Source organism: Pezoporus occidentalis, unplaced genomic scaffold, assembly GCF_034315485.1.
Source record: "Pezoporus occidentalis ecotype Australia unplaced genomic scaffold, CSIRO_AGI_Poc_V1 ctg11, whole genome shotgun sequence".
NCBI lineage: Eukaryota > Metazoa > Chordata > Aves > Psittaciformes > Psittacidae > Pezoporus > Pezoporus occidentalis.
In genome coordinates this window covers 2,319,506-2,338,123 of record NW_026912886.1, presented here as the reverse complement: position 1 = coordinate 2,338,123, position 18,618 = coordinate 2,319,506, and the positions used below count along the sequence as shown (strand labels likewise).

The window sequence follows — 18,618 nt, the reverse complement described above, 5'->3', positions numbered from 1 at the left end:
TGAAGGAAAGCTTTTGCCATTTTTAGCAAACGTACCATTTTCCATTTTATTGGTAGAATAAGAGTATTTAATAATTAATACTATTTAAAATACAGTCAGTACTTCAGGAAAGGTGTTGTATCACAGACCAGTCCTTCTGAGACTACAGAGCTAATGGCTTGTGATGGTCATAGAAACAACAGCTGGAAACAGTGGAGGAGAAAACCTGAGACTGTTTGCCTTATCAAAATATCATCTGTGTTGCAAGCTAAGAAAATTGGGGCTGTTCAGCCTGGAGAAGAGAAGGCTGCGTGGAGACCTCTGAGCAGCCTTCCAGTATCTGAAGGGGGCCTACAAGGATGCTGGAGAGGGACTCTTTATGAGGGACTGTAGCAATAGGACAAGGGGTAATGGGTTCAAACTTTAACAAGGGAGATTTAGGTTGGTTATAAGGAAGTTCTTTACTGTGAGAGTGGTGAGGCACTGGAACAGGCTGTCCAAAGAAGCTGTGAACTGCTGTGAAGCTGTGAGCTGCATCCCTGGCAGTGTTGAAGGCCAGGTTGGGCAGGACCTTGAGAAACTTGGTCTAGCAGGAGGTGTCTCTGCCTATGGCAGGGGGGTTGGAACTACATGATCTTAAGGCCCTTTCCAACCCAAACCATTCTATGCTTCTAATTTCCACTTAAGATCAGGGACACATTAGAAGAATCAGCCATAATCCTTCTGTTCTTGTAGGCAATTAGTATCTATATTTCCCTCGAGGAGATACTGATACAAGTGGTTTAGAAAAGGAAAAAAGCAACCAGTCCAGGATGAGGACAGTTAATTGAAGACAGAATTACAGACCCAAGTATACTGAAGAGATTTTACTATAGATGACATGGCAGTTATTTAACTGTATGCAATTGAAAGTTTTTATTTCCCATTCCCAGGAATTAGTGCTTTATAAATGACTTACAGATACTAGGAAGAAGGACTTAGCACCTTGTATTATATTGGGTAGGTGTTTCATTAGGGAGTTATAATCCTTATTTGCTGTTTCTTCAGCTCCTTGAGACTTCTCTGTCAGCTTTTATTTGAATATACTTAAAATATTCAGAACATAAATAGTAAACTGCAATCATTCTGGTCACTTCAGTGAACAACTTGCTTGTGATGCCATGGCTAACTTCTGTATTAATTTCAGGTCCAAGAAGTAGGTACAAAACTGCAGCATTTTACAGCTTTCTTGTTCACCCTGCTGCAACCAGATAGCATGTTTTATTCTTCCCCCATAACTGCAAACCAAGTAACAAATTAAGTAGTCCTCAGTATGAAATAAAGATGAGGGCTGTTTGAATCAGGTTGTTAAATGCTGTCAAGTTAGGTGTGTCTAATTAAAACATACAACATTTTGTGTGCAATATGTGCTCTATGTAGCAGCCCATTTATGCAGTCATCTATGTATAATGCCTATGAGGTTCAGGACACATTCCACAGATGACAATAAGACAAACATCCTTTAGTCCAAGGATGAGAAAAAACCTTCATGTTTGAATGCCAAGCTTCAACATAAAGTTGACTATTTCCTAGAAGAAGAGCATGAATTCTAGATCTGTCTTTCATTGCCTGTTAGATTTGTGAAAGCTCCCAGCATCCAACAGCTCCAGGTGGTCAACTGAAACATTTGAGTATTTGGGATTTCCAAAGCCAGGGGATCTCTATTTACATTTTGTAAATATATTAAGAATATCTATTGATAGCTATAAAGTTATGCAGACTTTCAACACTGTTGGCTATTTACAGTGTTTACCAGTGGTGCTTTTTGCTGTTTATCCTCATCTGCAGCCATTTTCTATCAAAGCAGGAGACCTGCTTTGTGAGTTGTTCCATAATGGCCTTGAATACAACTTAATCTTGTTTATACTTGAAACCAAACAGGCCACCTCCATTTTCACTTCAGGAGTTATTGTTGTTGCCTATCCTATTTGCCATCAGCTTTTTGAAACTGATTATTTAGTAACAACTGCCTTTAAGTACCAAAAATATGTGTTTTCTTGCGAAAGCATATGTCAGTGTTCCTCCACCTAGTCCAGGTTTGTGAGCCGTTTGCTTTTTCCTACCTATGGCCTTTGTATTAAGTCTTTGCTGAGCCCATGCCAGCTTTCACCATTTGGGACTAACCCTTAAAGATTTTTAAAATTCGTTTTACTATAGGAAGAATTAACTTTTGCAGCCTATTGGAGATTAGTAGATAGGGTAGTGTGGAATAAGCTGTGGTTTAACTCTCACTTGGTAGCTTTCCGACTGTTTTATCAAGGATGTCTGTTCTTTGTGATAATCCCTTATATTTGCTATTGTTTAATTTCCTACTAGTCTTCCTCTTACAGCCTTTTCACTTTAATTTCTGTGCCTTCCAGCAGGATGATATCACACAGGTAAACATGTTGTTTATAAACATGTACATGTTTCATGTCTGTTTTGCCACTCGTTTTCAGCATTGGTCACACAGAGTTCGTTGCCATTATTTGTATTCATAGTTAAGGCTCTTGAAAGGGATGTAAGTAATACTGCTGTTAAACTGAAATGCATCTAAGTATCAGGTCTTTTCCCTCTTGACCTCTTGTATTCTACCCTGTGTAATACCTTTTCCTTCTGTTACACCCCACAAAATGTACGCTGATAGTTCACTCACTGTAAAAGTGTTATGGGTTTAATTGCTGCCTTCTGAGGAGTGTTGAGTGTTGCTTCTTCTATATGGCTGAATGAAACAAGCTCCACAAAACTCAAGAACTGAAGAGATGGAGGTGCATGTTCTCTGGTGCAAACCAAAGCTTGCATTGCATGTCAGTACATGGATATAGTCTGGGAGAAGGTAAAGTTGTAACAGAAAATTGTTTCATTTCCAGGCAGTAAAAATGACCCAAATTATCAATTCTACTAGGAAATGAGTGTAATCTTGAGTTTGCTGGAATCAAGTAGGGTACAAAATGTGAGCTGGAGCATACAGATATTTGTCTTCATTGTGATAATTTTTTAGACAGTTTCTAGGTCACTATAAAGTTGAAGTTTGTCTTTCTTCCTTTTTTCCTAAAAGATTCTTCAATGTATTTGGGATGGTAGCAGGCTGATGGTTGCTTAGAGTAGAGGTTTGGTGTTTGCCAGTTAATGTAATGTTACAGTTTGGAAAATGGTTGTTGAAAGATGAGGCGAGGTTAGAAAAAACGACTACAAAAATGTAGTTTTATTCTATAAGACAAACCTATAGAAACGTCTGATAGCACTCAGGTTAACAGCATCATATCTCACATGAAAGAGTGTCCTTAACAGCATCAGACATTTTATGTAACAAAAAGTAAATCATGTATATATCATGTCTTTTATACCTGTGCCATCGTAAATTACAGTGGCTCATTGGTTATCTGTAAGATACAATGATATTGCATGTTATCATAGAATGGTTTGGATTGGAAGGGAACTTAAAGCGCATTCAGTTCCAACCCCCTGCCATGAGTAAGGGACCCTTTCCACTAGACCAGGCTGCTCAAAGCCCTGTCCAACCTGGCCTTAAACACTTCCAGGAATGGGGCAGCCACACCTTCTCTGGGCAACCTGTGCCAGCGCCTCACCACCCTCATAATAAAGATTTTTTTCCTGATGTGTAATCTAAATCTACCCTTGTTCAGTTTAAAACCATTCCCCCTTGTCTTATCACTACACGCCCTTGTAAAAAGTCTCTCTCCAGATTTCTTGTAGGCCCCTTTAGGTATTGGAAGACTGTTATAAAATCTTCCCTGAGCCTTCTCCAGGCTGAACAAGCCCAACTCTGCAGATATATGCAGAAGGGGTTCTTTATTTAATAGTTACTTGTGAAAGCATCTCTAGCGAGCCATTTTCACAAACAATTGAAATTGGTCCTCCTTACCTTCTGTTGTGTTGCATTATTACAGCTTTGATCTTTGAAACAACATACATAGAATGAGTTTCATAGAATTAAGATGTCACTCAACTTTTTAAATACCTAAGACCAATATAATTTCTGTGGCAATGTAAATTCAGCATAACTGCACCAAGTTAAATTTGAAAAAGTGAAAAAATATTAAACTGTCATATTGAAAATAAAGGTAATTTACTTTATATCTGCTGGATCTGCTAAGCATAAGCATTTTCCCTTTCACTGCTTCTTGAATCTTTATCATGGATTTAACCAAACAATAATGTAATGAGACAACAGTACAAAGACATATCTTTTTCAAGTGTAAAAAACCAAATGTGCCTTCAGCAGATTTTCTTAGCACATCTGTTTTAAAAGGCAGAAGCTAAAACCAAATCATCTACTGATCCAAGAAAAGCAATATGACACCAGAAACTTGTCTAGAGAAGAAATAATTCTTCTGTGGTTTTAGGTTTTTGATCCTCTTTTATCCATGGGGACTATATAAAGCCAGGTCAAGGTGGTGGGGTTCCGTGTGTTCTGCAGAATGGTCCATCTTGAAGTAGTTTAAACCTTTGCTAGAAAGTTGTTAATCTGAGTGTTTCTGATATTGAAGTGTAAGAATGATTTTTTATATCACTGTTTTTGATATCATGGCTATGCTAGAAGCTGTGATAGGTTAGGTTCCTGTCACAAATGTTGACAGCAGTTCTCAGTATTACTTTTATTATTCAGCATATTTTCTTTTTCATTTTGAGATGTTTATATGGAGTAAATTGCTTTCTTACTTTCATACCTGTATTTAAAACCTTTATATCTCATTTAAGTGTGCAATGTCGATATCACCAAACCACAAATGGCTATTATTTTATGTTACAGTAATAATAAAGAATAGTTATAAATGGCCTCTTGTTTAGAAGTGAAAAATAGGTGGGATATTTGTAGTGGTCCTGTTCAAAATTTAGAGAATATGCAGTAGCTTGTTTCTGCTTTCGTTTATTTGGGGGTTTTGAGGGGGCTTTTTTTTTTCTCTATAAGCACAAGGCATCTCAGGTTGGAAACAAAAGCATGTGAGTAGTTACTTTAGATGTATCTTTTGTTCACCAGTTATTCCGTTATTAAAATATAGCCCATTACTGCTGTAATAAAATTACATTATAAGGTAGAAATATTTCTTGAAAAGCTATTTAATTTTAAATGGCTATGCTCTGCATCCTGAGAGTGCCTGACTTTGAGGCACAAGCCTCTCTATATCTTTAGTAAAACTTTGTGTTGTATTTTGGCAATTTGATTCACACTTCTCATTGATCTCAAGTATTCTTACGCTTCCAGAAGTGTTTGTTTCATTTCAGTATGGATATTAATGATACTGGATATTGGTCAGGGTTGCTAATACTGACCTTTTATTAAAATTTTTATTATTGGTGTTGATGTTTCTACTATCTGAAGGAACTTGACCTGTTCATTTTCAGTTTCTGCCACAGAGGCCACATTCTACCCATCCTGACTGTATGACTCCGCATGGAACTATCTTGCATCAAACCTTGGATTTTGATGAGTTCATACCGCCAATTCCACCTCCACCCTACTACCCACCAGAATATACCTGCACACCAGTGATAGAGGCACAGAGGTGATTGTTTTTTCCCTGTAGTTACAGTCATTGCATAGTTCTGAGATGCAGAATATGAAGCTGTTTCAAAGAACATGAAGCCAAGTAAATCCTTCACTTAGACTAAGTGCTTCTTTTCCAGAGAGATTACATACATTTTTTACATACATTTTTTTGAAACTTACTAGGATGTACCTGGCAATATTTGTGTTAAGGCACCACTGTAATAGAGAAGGGAGTGAACTTAGCAAAGACAAAGATAACAATATCTGAACTTAAAGCAGAGATCAGCTTTGATCAGAGATCCTGTCACAGCTGTTAATGTTATACACCTGAAGTTGAATACATGATTTAATTTTCTAAGGAAATCATTGGCGTTAATGTGTATTAATGTGGAATAGTGAAGGACTTGAAGGACTGCAAAACGGGCTGGTGGAAACAGCTGGTATCCAAAATGAAATAGAATTTTTAAGGCTACAGATTTTTGAATGAAGCCCTGTGAATGAGGGCTTCATTTTGATTATCTGTTAAATTTCTTCAGTATTATTATATGTGGTATATTGGCTTTGAATTCAGAGATCACTACATCACTGTTGTAGGTGGTAGTTCACCAAATAAATCCAATGCCATTTCTTAATTATTAAGCTTGCTGGTTTCTGTTTTTAAACAGAGGTCTCCATTTGGATTTCCCTCATTCCCCATTCAGTGCTTTATATGCAGTAACCATTAACAGCCCAGGAATGATGTATCCAACCGAGCTGCCCCCCCCTTATGAGGCAGTGATTGGAGAGACACCTGCCAGTCAGGTAAGGAAAGCCAAAGGAAATTCTTTACATAGTCTTCACATTTTCATGATCCAAAGCAATTTTACATAAATTTGATGGTCTGAGATAATGTAGGAGTTAATTGTACTTTGGGAGAACAAGCATTAGAATATTGTTATGTTCTTTAAGCACATTTTTCACACCATTCTTTTTGAAAGGGTTTAATTAACAAATTTTACTGAATGTGTATTCCCCTTATGGTCTTGTGCATGTTTGGGCAAATCTTAATGAATAGTAATATTTCCGCTGAATCTGTTTGTTATGTGATATTGAACAGTCAGAAATTTAGAAGAATGGATTGGCACCACTGAAGCACAGTGGTTTTCCTTACTTGAAAAGGATAATGGTATTTTAAAATGAGATTACACTTCTAAATTTCTACAAGGAATAAGAAATCTTGATTAAGAAGCAGGTTTATTTTCTTAAAAACACCTCCAACTGTAAAATATTTTTTATTTCAACTGCTGATGACAGGGGATTTGCCTCAATTTAATATACTACTGCTGGTTGGAGCCCAGTACAACAGTGTAGGTTTAATAAAGAAAAAAACAACTGTGGGTCTTGTGACATGTAATGCTAACAATTTCTGTACGTTTGGGTATGTGTGTATATAGCATAGAGCTCATGGGACATTTGGTTTTGCTCTGCATGTGATCTGAGCCAAGATAATAACAAATTCCTGTTTTAAATGCTAAGTATAGATAGGACATGTACTTGAAAGTTCTGAACAAAAATCTCTAAATAATCTCAGACTAACAAAGTTAAAAATACACATTTGCAGTGCCCCGCTTATGTCAGCTTTCACATCCTATTCTGGAAAAGGACTGGGAGCATCTGATAATAGTTTAGGTTCTTATTAATGGTATGCTCTGGTCTTGACAGGGTGCCATGAACTCAGTGCCAAACGTGTGCTTTAGTAGTTGTAAGCCTCCATAAGGAGGCCTCTATCAGGCACCAAAGTGCTGGAAACCGATTCCTGCTTCAGTGTTACATTCCCTGATAAGAAAACATACATGGTGAAGGTTTGAATGATAAAAGCATAAGGATGTGTTCTTCTTATGAAATAGCAACTAGTAATTCTGTATCTACTGCTTATGCTTTTGCCTATTACAATTCCTAATAGCTTCTGCTGTCTGTGGCAGAAAGTTACTCCTGAGAGTTTATAACACCTTGATTCTGAACTTTGAGCAAGGACACAGGATGCTTCAAGTATTTACATTACACTTTTTTGTCTTATTTTTTACTATGGTGTCAACTGAACTGAAACTAGAATTACAACTTAGCCACATGTTCAGCTAAAGCAAATTTGAGCAAAGTTTTGCGTGACTTGGGATAATTGAGTCAGCTGTCACTAATAGCAAAATACTTAAATTGCTTTTAGAAACTAATTTTTCGCAGGCATCAATAAAAACTCAAGGAGTCAAACATTCTAGATAATGCTTATCAGCTGGTAATAGAGCACTGTGCAAGTGTGTGTTCAGGTTGCCAAATTGCACCCAAATTACAGACAAGAGTACTTTGCATTTCCCCAAAATATAAAATTGAGAAGCTTGCTAGGGATTTTGTTTGTGCTGGGGGAATGGGAAACAAAAAAGAAGGAACTGTGTGCTTTTTACTATTATACTCAATAACGTTATTAAGGTAATTAAGACAAGTGTCTGAGGGGAAAAAAAAAAAAGAATGTTGAGGTGCACAGTCCCTAGCAAAAATGCAATTAAAGACCTCCAAGATGTGCCCAACTTTGCAGCTTCTGTGACTGACAAGTCCTTGCCTTGTATCATACCCTCCACTGACCACCGCAATAAACAGGCCAAATGTTGCAGTACCTTTGATTTGTTTGGCTGTAAGGCAGTTAATTGGTATAAACTCCTTGCGAGTGAAATTCTTTTCTGAACAGCAAAATTGGAGTTTTCAAGGGTGTCTGTTTCCTAAAAACTTTTTTAGACAAGTTTCATCCTTCTTCCTTTGCAGTAACTCAGAGGAACCTGCAAGCCCTGAAGGAGCCAAGTTCTTTCAGTTATTAAAAGAAAAAAATTGGCAAAAGCAATATGAATTATACCTTGTCTGGGGGAACTGAAGGATCATAACTGTGATAAGAATTCATTTGTGGTATGAAGTAAGGTTTAGAAAAGTGTCTATGCTTAAGCAGAAAATCACTTTGAGCATTCTTGTACTTGGGAATTATACTTTGCATGAGCATCAACATCCAGCAGCACAACAGCACCAGCAGGTAACAAAAATACAGTTTAACAAGACAAGATATAATAGCAAAGTCATGCTCTTGCAGGAAAAGCGTGAGTTTTACTGAGTACACGTATTCACTGTTGTTTTTTGGCATCTGGGGTGTCAGTGCCTTACCTATTCATCTCCGGCCACCGGGGTTCCAGAAGCGTTTGTCCTAATCACAAGTGAAAATTACTGCTGATTTTTAATTTCTAAATGCTGATGATTATATAGTTTCTTACCGGGGTAGTTTATATATGCCTGATGGTTGCTGGTTCGGAAGCTTGTAGGAGCAGGAGAACAGCAGGTGCTGAAGTGTAGTATTTTGGCAATGCTTGCTGAAGCCTGCACAGTGACTTTGTAGCCATTTACTTTTCTTGACAACAAAATCCTGAATGTATTTTTTTGCAGTCAGTGTCCCAGTCAGTCTGTAAGTGGAGGAGTGGAGCCAAAGTCTAAGACAGTTTTAGGTCTACAAGAGGAACAAAATGAGTCTTAAATTCCTATGTGATGCAAATGCTCCCATATAGCATGGCATTAAGCTACAGTATAGTATGAACTGAAATAACTAGATTGATAAATCTTGTCAAATTTTCAGGCTTTGCAATGGAAATCATTGCAGAAATTTAGAAGTGCTACAGAAGTGCTTCTAGGCTATGACATTAGGTAATAATGTCATAATTGAAAAAACTTACTGATCATCAGGCAATAGGGTTTGTTTGTTTTTAAGTGAATTGAGGCCCTTAGAGTTTTATAAAATTGTATCAAATTAGAGTCAATATTTCACACATTTCATGGTCAGCAAATATCAGTGCTAATTTAAGTGGTTGCAGCTAAGTAAAAATGCTGTTATCATCTGTACTGATTAGGAATTCCCATTATATGACTATGGAAAAAGTGGTTTTCACACGGTTTTCTATGCAAAGTGTTAACTAAGGTAAAGAAAAGGCAAGAGCAAACAGATCAGGGTTCTGGGTGAATTGTACCACTAACTTTATAAGATTTACCAGCCTGTAGGCGTCCCAAGCTTGTTTCCTGTTGATAGCTTAGTGACTGTCTTTACTGGCTTTATGTCCAATTATGTGCAAGCCAATGAGGTTTTGTTACCCTAGGCTGTGCAGGAACCCGTATGAAAGCATGTGCCATTCCTATATGAACCAAAACTCTGAACTGACTAAACACTGTTCATGTTACTGCCTACAATTAAAACCATGGTTCTGCTTCTCCCAAGCAAGAGGGTTAACTGATTCCAAATACATAGAAATATATTTAGCAATTATTCTTTTGAAGGGAGAAAGAACAAAGGAAGAAAACAGAATGCTTAACACATTGATAAGTGTGTGGCTTATGTTTTACAAAATACAGCTAAATACTGAAAAAAGTAGAAGAAATCAAAATTCAAATTATATCCCTGATTTCTTCTGCATGCACAAAATCTTGAAGTCTCTTGTTTTCCCACTGTTAAGGATGCTAGCTATCAAAGAAGCACTTAAGAGATAAATCTTAAAGATTATGAGTGCTTTTCTGTATGTGGCGGATTTTATAGAGGGGGGAGCATTCACAGTCTTCCATTTGGTCTCAAGAAGCAATTTCTGTGTGTGTGAATTTGTACCACCTATTTGTCATGTTGTTTTGGTAGTGAGGTTTGGTTTTGATTGTTTGGGTTTCTTTTTATTTCCAGCAATTGTAAGTAGAGAAAACTAGAATTGAGTATAGTCTGCAGTATATGAGCAAGCATCCAGAAGTTAAGCTGAGAGACTGTGTCCTTTATTTCATATAGTAGCAAGTCACCTCCAAGATTATTATCTTATTTATGCAGCCTCGTGTCTTTAGGTATGTCACTGCAGGGTTTTCAGCCTCTGTAGGAACCTCTGATTGAGGTAGAGCCTGTGAAGGGATGTGATGGGTGGTGGCTGAGCTTGTGCATCCCTCTAAATTCCACAGGATGTGAAAGACTGATACAGATCTCATTGCATGGAGGAGAGTGCTGAGAACAGTTCCTCTCTGTAATTTCCCTCAGACATGTATCCTTACCCTAGGGGAGCTGAAGGACTATCGGTACTAACACCTAACTGCAAAGTAAAATAGTTTTGTCTCCCACCCGTGTTGGAATACACCTTAGGTCCATAGTGTGCTCTGTACTAGCTGTGTTCCAAAAAGATGTACTGGTAGTTGCTCAGTGGCTTGTGTCACATGAGCTTAGTTGTCTTACTCCCAGGTCAAAAAGAAATCTGTCCATGCTGTAATTGTTCCCTTTGTCAAACTACGCAGAGGGGGGGGCAAAAAAAAGGGTCATGAAGATTGAACTGTTGTAATCTAGAGGTGTTTGTGTAATAGGGAACTAAGGCATGTAAGTACAATGTGTGTGTTTCTTCTGCCTGTAAAATAGAGTGGGGGTTTTGAGAGAGCTGCAATATTTTGATTTCAGGAATTGCTAAGCCAGCTTTTTTCACAAGCCTTAGGTTTGCTTTATACGCTGTGCAATAATGTTGTTTCAGATTTTCTAGATCGAAGCTACAGATGGTTCTTTTTCACTAGTACAGTTTTGCCAAACTAAGCCAAACTCAGCCTTGCATGTAGCTCATTTCACAGGTCGTAGGCCTTTTTATAGTTACCAGACAATGTCACTACAGCTGCCAGATGACTGGGAGAATGTAGGTGGTCAGAAACTGTTTCAGCACAAATATTCAGCAGATACTTTCCCGTCAATGATTAAGAATTTATGAAACCACATAGATTTAAAAAGAACTCCTCGATTTTTTTAAAAAGAAACAAACCCCCTCAAAACATATAATTTCTTCCACAGGCTGATAAGATTTTTTCCAGCAATAAAGAACGTTTGAGAACATTTCTTACTTTTCCTGTTAGCTCGCAGCCGTTCCACAGTTAGTTCCCAGGAGTGGTCTGCAACTTGAATGACACCACTTTTGTTTTTTCTTTTTCTTTAACCACAGATGTGATATTCTGCTTCCATAAAGAAAGATCCTTTAAGAAATTCCCAATTTCCAAGCAAATTGTTTAAAAACATGAATGACTGCTTTTGCTTCCCAGTCCTCTTATCAAACTATTGCTGTGTTAAAGTATGCCTGGTACTCTTCTTTGTTTACAGTTGTATTTGTTGACCCTTAGACTTCACTTTTAAAAAACAAATTTGTATCAGAAGTTCCCTGATCCCAGTAAGCTATGGATAGGTAGATGTAGAAGAAAATTAATTAGCACAATAAGCTCTGAATATATGTATGTGTATATATGTGCATTAATCTACGCTGCCATGTGCAATGGAAGCTCTTCCTTAATGGTGTCAGAGTAATAATGTCACGTTCAGCTTTTTTAGACAGCCAGTTACAGATTGAACACCCAAGTCATTCACAGAGGTGACTGGTGGTTATTTCTAGGTCGTGTCAGCAACCATAATAAGCTTTCACTAGGTAATTGTGGCCCTGGAGACAGAAGCAGATAAGATGTTTTCTGCTAAAGATGGTATCAGTCTCATTCCTTTTGACTTCTTACATGTTTCTCACGTATTGTTACCAGCTATTTATTGGAACCGTTTTTTAGACAATCATGATCCCAAAGAATTGCTCAAAATCAAGTGAGGTTGGCAATAAGGTGAAATCTAAAGTCTGCTAAAATCAATGGAAAGAAGATTTCCTAAATTTCAGGTGTTTGTGGATCAAGTCTTTCCAGTAGGACTGATTCTCTGGTGTGTTCACATGATTCTCAAAAGTGAAGGGAAGTTACCCACTTAAATCCAGCCTTTCTGGAAAAAAAAGATGAGTCCCAGTATTATGTCTCTTCAGCAACCTGATGGGCTGGAGAGCATCCTGCATTGGCCACCCTTGGTGGCAATGGTGATGTGTGGCATAAAAATACATTAGGTGTTAACATCTCAGTAAATAACTAAGGAAAATACTGCTCTTGTGCTTGGTTTTATAGTTTCTGCTTTTCTCTGTCCTATTTGAGGGTGATAAAGTGTGGGAAAACTGTGTAATATGGAAAATGCAGATTGTTTGTAATAAAACCATTAGTTTTAAACATTGCAGCTGTTAAGCTTTGTAATGTGGGCCTGCAGCCCCAGCTGCCTATGAACTCACGATGAATTCAGCTTGTAGATTCTGGAAAAAGTAAGAATTGCTTTAAGCATGTTTCTTTGCCCTGTATTTGTTCTTAACACAAAGACAGTGTAAAATACTGTGTTTTTAAATAGCGTTCAGTCTGAATTAGCAGCTTTAGGTAGTAGTTATTTCACATTATCAGATGTGTTCTTAAGGTTGTCGGCGCTATATACTTGGTTGTGGTAAATTGCAGATTAATGTGCTGTTTCAATGACCAATTTTCATTTAGGTCACTGGTACTGATCAGCAAGTATCAGAGTCAAGCTTGGGTGAGAGGAACGTGACCGTGGACTTCAGTGCACAAGGTGATAATGGCATTGTCTTTGTGTACTTGAGAAAGATGTAGTAGGGGTTTTGAGTGGAATTTTCCTTCTTTTCTGCCCTTCCCCATGGGTAAAGAAGGATTTGCTTTCAGATTGTTCACAGTCATCAACTGATGTGGCTGGAAATGCAAAGGAAAGTTCTGCTCAACAGAGCACGCTTTGTGAAGCCCTTTGAAGCAGATGTGGCAACTGTTGCTTCTCTTTGAAGAGTAACACACATAACTGGCAGTTTGCTTCTCATGGTCAGCAACCATGCGTGCCTTCCTGATAGTCCATGTGCCTTTTCCATGTAGTAATTTCCTGCACAGCTTCCAGAAGCCTAAATAAGAAGCTTGCTGACTAAAGTGTAGATGTTGTGAATGCAAGTAGATGAGTAGCAGCACAGTAAGTTACTAGAATGGGCCTCCTTACCGTGTCTGCTGCTATGGAGGGCTTTTGAAACATTACAGTCTCAGTGGATCCTGAGATGTTAAGCAGTTTGTGTGAAATAAGTATTTTAGTAAAACTTCCATTAAATACTTTTTCCGTATCCCATTTGTGTTGTATTGATGAATAGTCTGGGAGGTGTTCTCAGTTAGAGTGCTTATGGGCAGAGAGGTGACGACAGAGTGGTCCAAGAAACAGAAACAGTCCTCTCTCACCTAGCATCCAGAATGAGACTGATAGCCTAACAGATTAGTGAGGAGCTTCTCTTCCTACACACACAGGGAATCTGTTCTGTGAAGTAGGATTTTGGTTTCCAGGGCTACCCGTGGCCACCTTTAACTCCTGCTAAATAGTAATTTATATTTTTAAAAGGCCCTGCTGTTTGACAGCTGCAATGGAGTGTGGCACTGAAGGTGACTGGTTTTTAAGTGCTGCTGTTAGCAATTGCTGCTGTGTCTCTACAGAAGCTAGTTCCTTAAAATCATACATAGGTGTGGATTTCACATCCACGTATGGAAGTCTAAATTTTAAGTGGGGGAGGAGGAGGGGGGAGGAGAGAAGAGGGGCAAGAAGTCTTTATTTTTCTCTGCTTGTTTTGCAGTTTCTGTCGAGAGCACCTCTTTTATGGCCTCTGAGACTGTTGATATCCCAGACCGTAGCTACTCCTCTGAAGATCTTTGTTCACTGGAAGTTCAGGGGTCTCTCTGTTCTGCAGATCTTTCTCCCTGCTCTACAGCCCCCAAAGGGCTTACGGACCAGAGCTGCAGCACCCACTGCAGGTTCCACAGAACTCACTCAGAGGGTTTTCCTGATGAGGATGACAGTTCCCACAGCCAAGCCTCTACTGACAGGTCTCAAGGACTGGAAAAGAACTGTGCCTGTGTCAGGTCCTTGGACTGTTCCTCAGAGAATTTCAGCCTGTCAGAACTGCAGAATTCTGCTCAAGAGAGCAATGCCACACCACCTTTGAAGCAAAAGCAAATCTGCTGTGCAGACGTTAGCCAGCCTCCTGTCCCTTCCCAGACTTCTCCCTGTTTTGGGCCCACAAATACTTCATCATACGTGAGTGGCAATGAGAGTACAGTCCAGCAGCGTCGTGTTACAAATTGCCGAAGTTCAAATATAGTCCGATCAACTAGTGACCCTGTATCATGTTCATCTTGTACAGAAGGTAGGTGTAGTACCTCAAGGCTGGTGGAGCATGAAACAAATGAATGGTGTGTGATTTATGTAGCAATTGGTGCTCCTGGAAATTACACAAAGTGTTCCAGTGAGGGTTGGCTTATGTGTGATGGCTTTAGTTCCAGGCGTCTTTTGAAAATTTACTGTTATGTTGAGAAAGTAAATTAAGAAGTTGAATAGTAACTGGGGTCTGTTCAGGAAATGCTAGTAGTACAGCAGGCTGTGTTTCCTGAAGGTGACAGTACCACTGATGGTATTGGCACAAGTCAGAGGCAGGCAGAGTGTGACTGTGTAGTGGTGAGTTGGAGTGTACCACAAAAACTTTTAATTACAAAGAAATGAAAGATGAAGCCCATGACAAAATGATAAATGAGAATGAAAGCTTTTGGCTGTTGTGGACAGGCATCTTTTGCTATGAATCTCCTTTGAGGCAAGTAGGGAAGGCAAGAGGGAACACTGTTAGCTGAACAATGTTACCTTTGTAAAAATCTGCTTGTTAGTGGAGAAGACAAGTTTGATGTAGTAGAGGATGGCTCAATCAGAGGGACATAGAACTGTCTACACCATTTGAAAGGTGCCGGTGTTACAAAAGGATGTAAGCAGTTATGAGAGATTTCATATTGGTGACCTGGAAAAGTGGCTTTAGAAAAAAAAGTTTACAAACTTTGTGAGATGTCATAGACTCTGCTATTCCAGATGCATTCACTGGGCTTTCCTTTCTAAGGGCTTTAGAGGAAGAATCACGTGACTAGCTCTAAAGTAGGCAAAATGCTGGTTTCATTTAGGAAGAGGGAGTGTTTGTTCTATTACACTTTTTGCATCATTATTGTTTCTGTAAATTTCAGAGCTCTCATACTTAGCTTAATAATTGCATGTCTTTCATCCTTAGAAATCTGGCACATCCTGTCCAGGAAAAGCAGATCTTCAATCTAGAAGTCTGCATTTATTTTAGGAAATTTACTCTGCTAGGGTAGACGTGCTATGAAGCTGTCATGCAGACACTAAGTAGGAATTTCTGAATCCTTTCTGCTGTGCCAAAGATAAGAACAGGCCTCTCTCTCCTAGATCCCAATCTGCAAGTTTTCAGTGTTGTGTTCCGTATGCTCTCAGTAGTGTTTGAGAGATTGCTGTAGGCAGCCGTATCTACGTGTTAAGCTGACTGCTGGGACACCTGGCAGAACAGATGCTCTGCCTTCATTTTTAACCTGTCCTAAATACATCCATCATCTTTTCTTCAGAAGTGGCATTATGGGAATTATTTTGGTTAATTTCCAAGCTCTTAGCCCTGCATGATTTGGGGGATACAGTTTGAACACTACCAAGATGGAACTGGTCTTAGCAAAGATTTTAATAAAGGAGTAGGGATGGTTCTAGAGTTACTGATCTACACAAAGCGGAGGGGGAGCAAGAGAAGGAGTAACTTGGAGGGAATGTGTTTGTGCTTACCTAGTTTGTCATTCTTTTGCTCCCCACAGAAGACTCTAAAATGAAATCCTTAGCAGAAGCAGTTGAGTCTAGAGGTGCATGTTGTTTTCATTTGCATGTTTGTTAACTACAGCTCGTAAAATTTTACTTGGTGAAGGTTTTCACAACTCCACATCACTTCCCCTTCCTCTCCTTTTTGTTGCACTTTATTTGGAAGGCACACATTGGTGAGAAGCAGCACAATTCTGATCACACGTAGCGGCCCTGAAGCTGTGGCGCACAGCTGAAGTTTTTTACAGTCCTTGTAACTTTAAAAAAGTTATTTGATCTGGATTTCTCAAAACTGGCTGTTGGTGTTCACTGCAGAATTTTAAAATACATCCCCAGGGTTGGGCAATAGGCAGAGATAAAGGGAACCAACTGAGCTCCATCAACACAGAAGAAAAAGCCTTTGGAGTTCATTGGCATTATTTTATTTGGTTGGCGTTTTGGGGGGGTTGGGGTTTTGGTTTTTTTGGGGGTTTGGTTTTGTTACTTTTTAGTAATGTGTAACATACACTTACTTTTTAAAGTCATCTTGGAGTAGAACAACTGGTCAAATAGACTGACCATATGAAAGATAGAGCTGTAACTATGTGTCATTAACCCTGATAACTCAGGTAAGAGACATACTGTAGATTTGCATGTTTTCCTGTCTTTTCCCTGTAACGTTTATCTTGGCAAAGGAGGACAAAACAAACTTCTAGCACTGATGCTTGTGACAATAAACTTAATTAGCAATCAAATATGATAGGCTGTTTGGCTATGTCAGTTAAGTGCCTGAGCAATTACTGTAGTGTCATGTGTTCCAGATAATTTGAGATAATGTCTGGTAGTACAGTGGTATAGTTTTGACTGTGCCAGCAGTACGTTAAGCAGTATAATAAATGGGTGGGAAGACAGAATCTCTGAAGTGTGATTCATATGTTGCAATACTTCAGCATAATAAAGCAAATTAAAGACAGAATAGAAGCTGTCTCCATTAATATCTTACAGATTTTCTGTTTGTGGCACCTTACGTTTCTTTACCTTCATTTAATTATCCAATCTACCAGAGAGGATTGTACCAGCTTTTCGTTATGAACTTACTCTGAAGATACGGAAGAAAATCTCATCTAAGCTACCTAGACTTTCAAAACAGTTTGAAAACGGTTTCGGAAACAGATACCAACAGCCTTCGCATAAATGTGAAGGTTTATTCCATCTTGACTGTCACAAGCTTGAAATCCAAGAGACTGCAGCGGTAATTACGGTGATCTCATGGTCAGTGAGCCTTGTGCTGGCATCCCAGAAGGCACCTGTGTCCAGAGCTATTTGTAGGTGCTCTGTAACCACTTGCTATTGATTGGATCATTGGTAACCACAGTGGACACCTGACCATTACTTTAGTCAGTTGTGTATAGCATTTGTCCTGCTAAGAATGAGTATCTATAAAAGAAAGGAGGTAGAACTACTGAATAAAATGTGATTGTGTAGGGAGATTCATTCTTCTTGGTTTTCCCATTTTCTAATATAAAGTGCCAAGGAAATACAGGAAAGTCTGAAGTCTGCCTCTTGCACGAAGCCTTCCATAGCTTCAGACTTTAGAAGCCTGAAGTATTGAGGATTGGATAGTTGTGTGAGAGAGGGGAAATCATCAAGCAGAAACGATATCTTTGTATTCATTTAACAGCTTACAGGACTTTTCTGTGTATAATAACATCTCTTTATGAATGGACATCTTGAAAATAGTATTTCTTCAGAGTAGTTCCATTCTGTAAAGGAGATACTGAAAGATTCTCCTTTGGGGTTGGGTTTTTTTGCTTTGGGCGTAGGATAGCAGGGCCTGATTGTGCGCTCTCTCTTTTGCTCTCTCTCTCTTTCTTTCTCTGGTTAAAGGTGATAATTGTGCCTGGACTCCTATATGTAGCCAGTGTCAAGATGCAAGATTATCTCCAGCTACATTAGAAACAGGTGAGGATCAGTTTTGTACAGCAGGATTATATGGTTTCCTTCTTTTATTTTTAAAATAATTTTAAAAATAATTTAAATAATTTAAAAAATAATAAAAAAAAGTCTTTCTGATAAAGCAGCTCTGGAAAATCTGGAGCAGAAAAATCACTTACAGCATGTGTATGATGTACAGTGCCAATGGAACCAGCCTTTGAGTGAAAATAAATGCTGCAAATGAAGTCCTCTGCTTTAGTTTAGAATTTTTATGCTCTCTGTATTTTCTACTAATCTCTCTTATATATTTGCTGCTTACAATTTTTGAGGCCTAGAAATAAGCAGAGTGTTACCTTTAAAGTTGGGGCGACGAGGGGGTGGGGTTTGTGTGCTAAAACATTACAAGTTATAGATGTTAACACTGGGTAGCTGGCATTTCCCTTACCATTAATGTCAGCTGATGTCCCTGAAAGCAGAGGTAACAAAAAATGGCTGTGGTTTATGAAGTGCTGTAATTACCCAGCCTCTCATCCTAAATGCAGGCCTTCTTTCCCATGGGAAAGCATTTCTCTTGACCCCTGGCTAAAATGACACATTTTGCAGTGTTTCCTTAATTGTATAGATTGTGTTA

At 38.6% G+C, this 18,618-nt stretch overlaps 1 protein-coding gene across 4 annotated transcripts in view; it reads left to right on the top strand.

The window, feature by feature from the left end:
* The window catches only part of ENTREP2 (endosomal transmembrane epsin interactor 2), a 108,895-nt gene that overhangs the window by 85,676 nt on the left and 4,601 nt on the right, over positions 1–18,618 (top strand). For 2 of the 4 annotated variants that reach the window (XM_062626830.1, XM_062626813.1), the window contains 6 exons: positions 2,379–2,396; positions 5,365–5,525; positions 6,175–6,310; positions 12,896–12,971; positions 14,017–14,586; positions 17,940–18,014. In XM_062626830.1, coding sequence (XP_062482814.1) covers positions 2,379–2,396; positions 5,365–5,525; positions 6,175–6,310; positions 12,896–12,971; positions 14,017–14,586; positions 17,940–18,014 — 1,036 coding nt within the window. The remainder of the gene's footprint in view (positions 1–2,378; positions 2,397–5,364; positions 5,526–6,174; positions 6,311–12,895; positions 12,972–14,016; positions 14,587–17,939; positions 18,015–18,618) is intronic. The other 2 variants (XM_062626839.1, XM_062626821.1) reach the window with 1 other exon arrangement.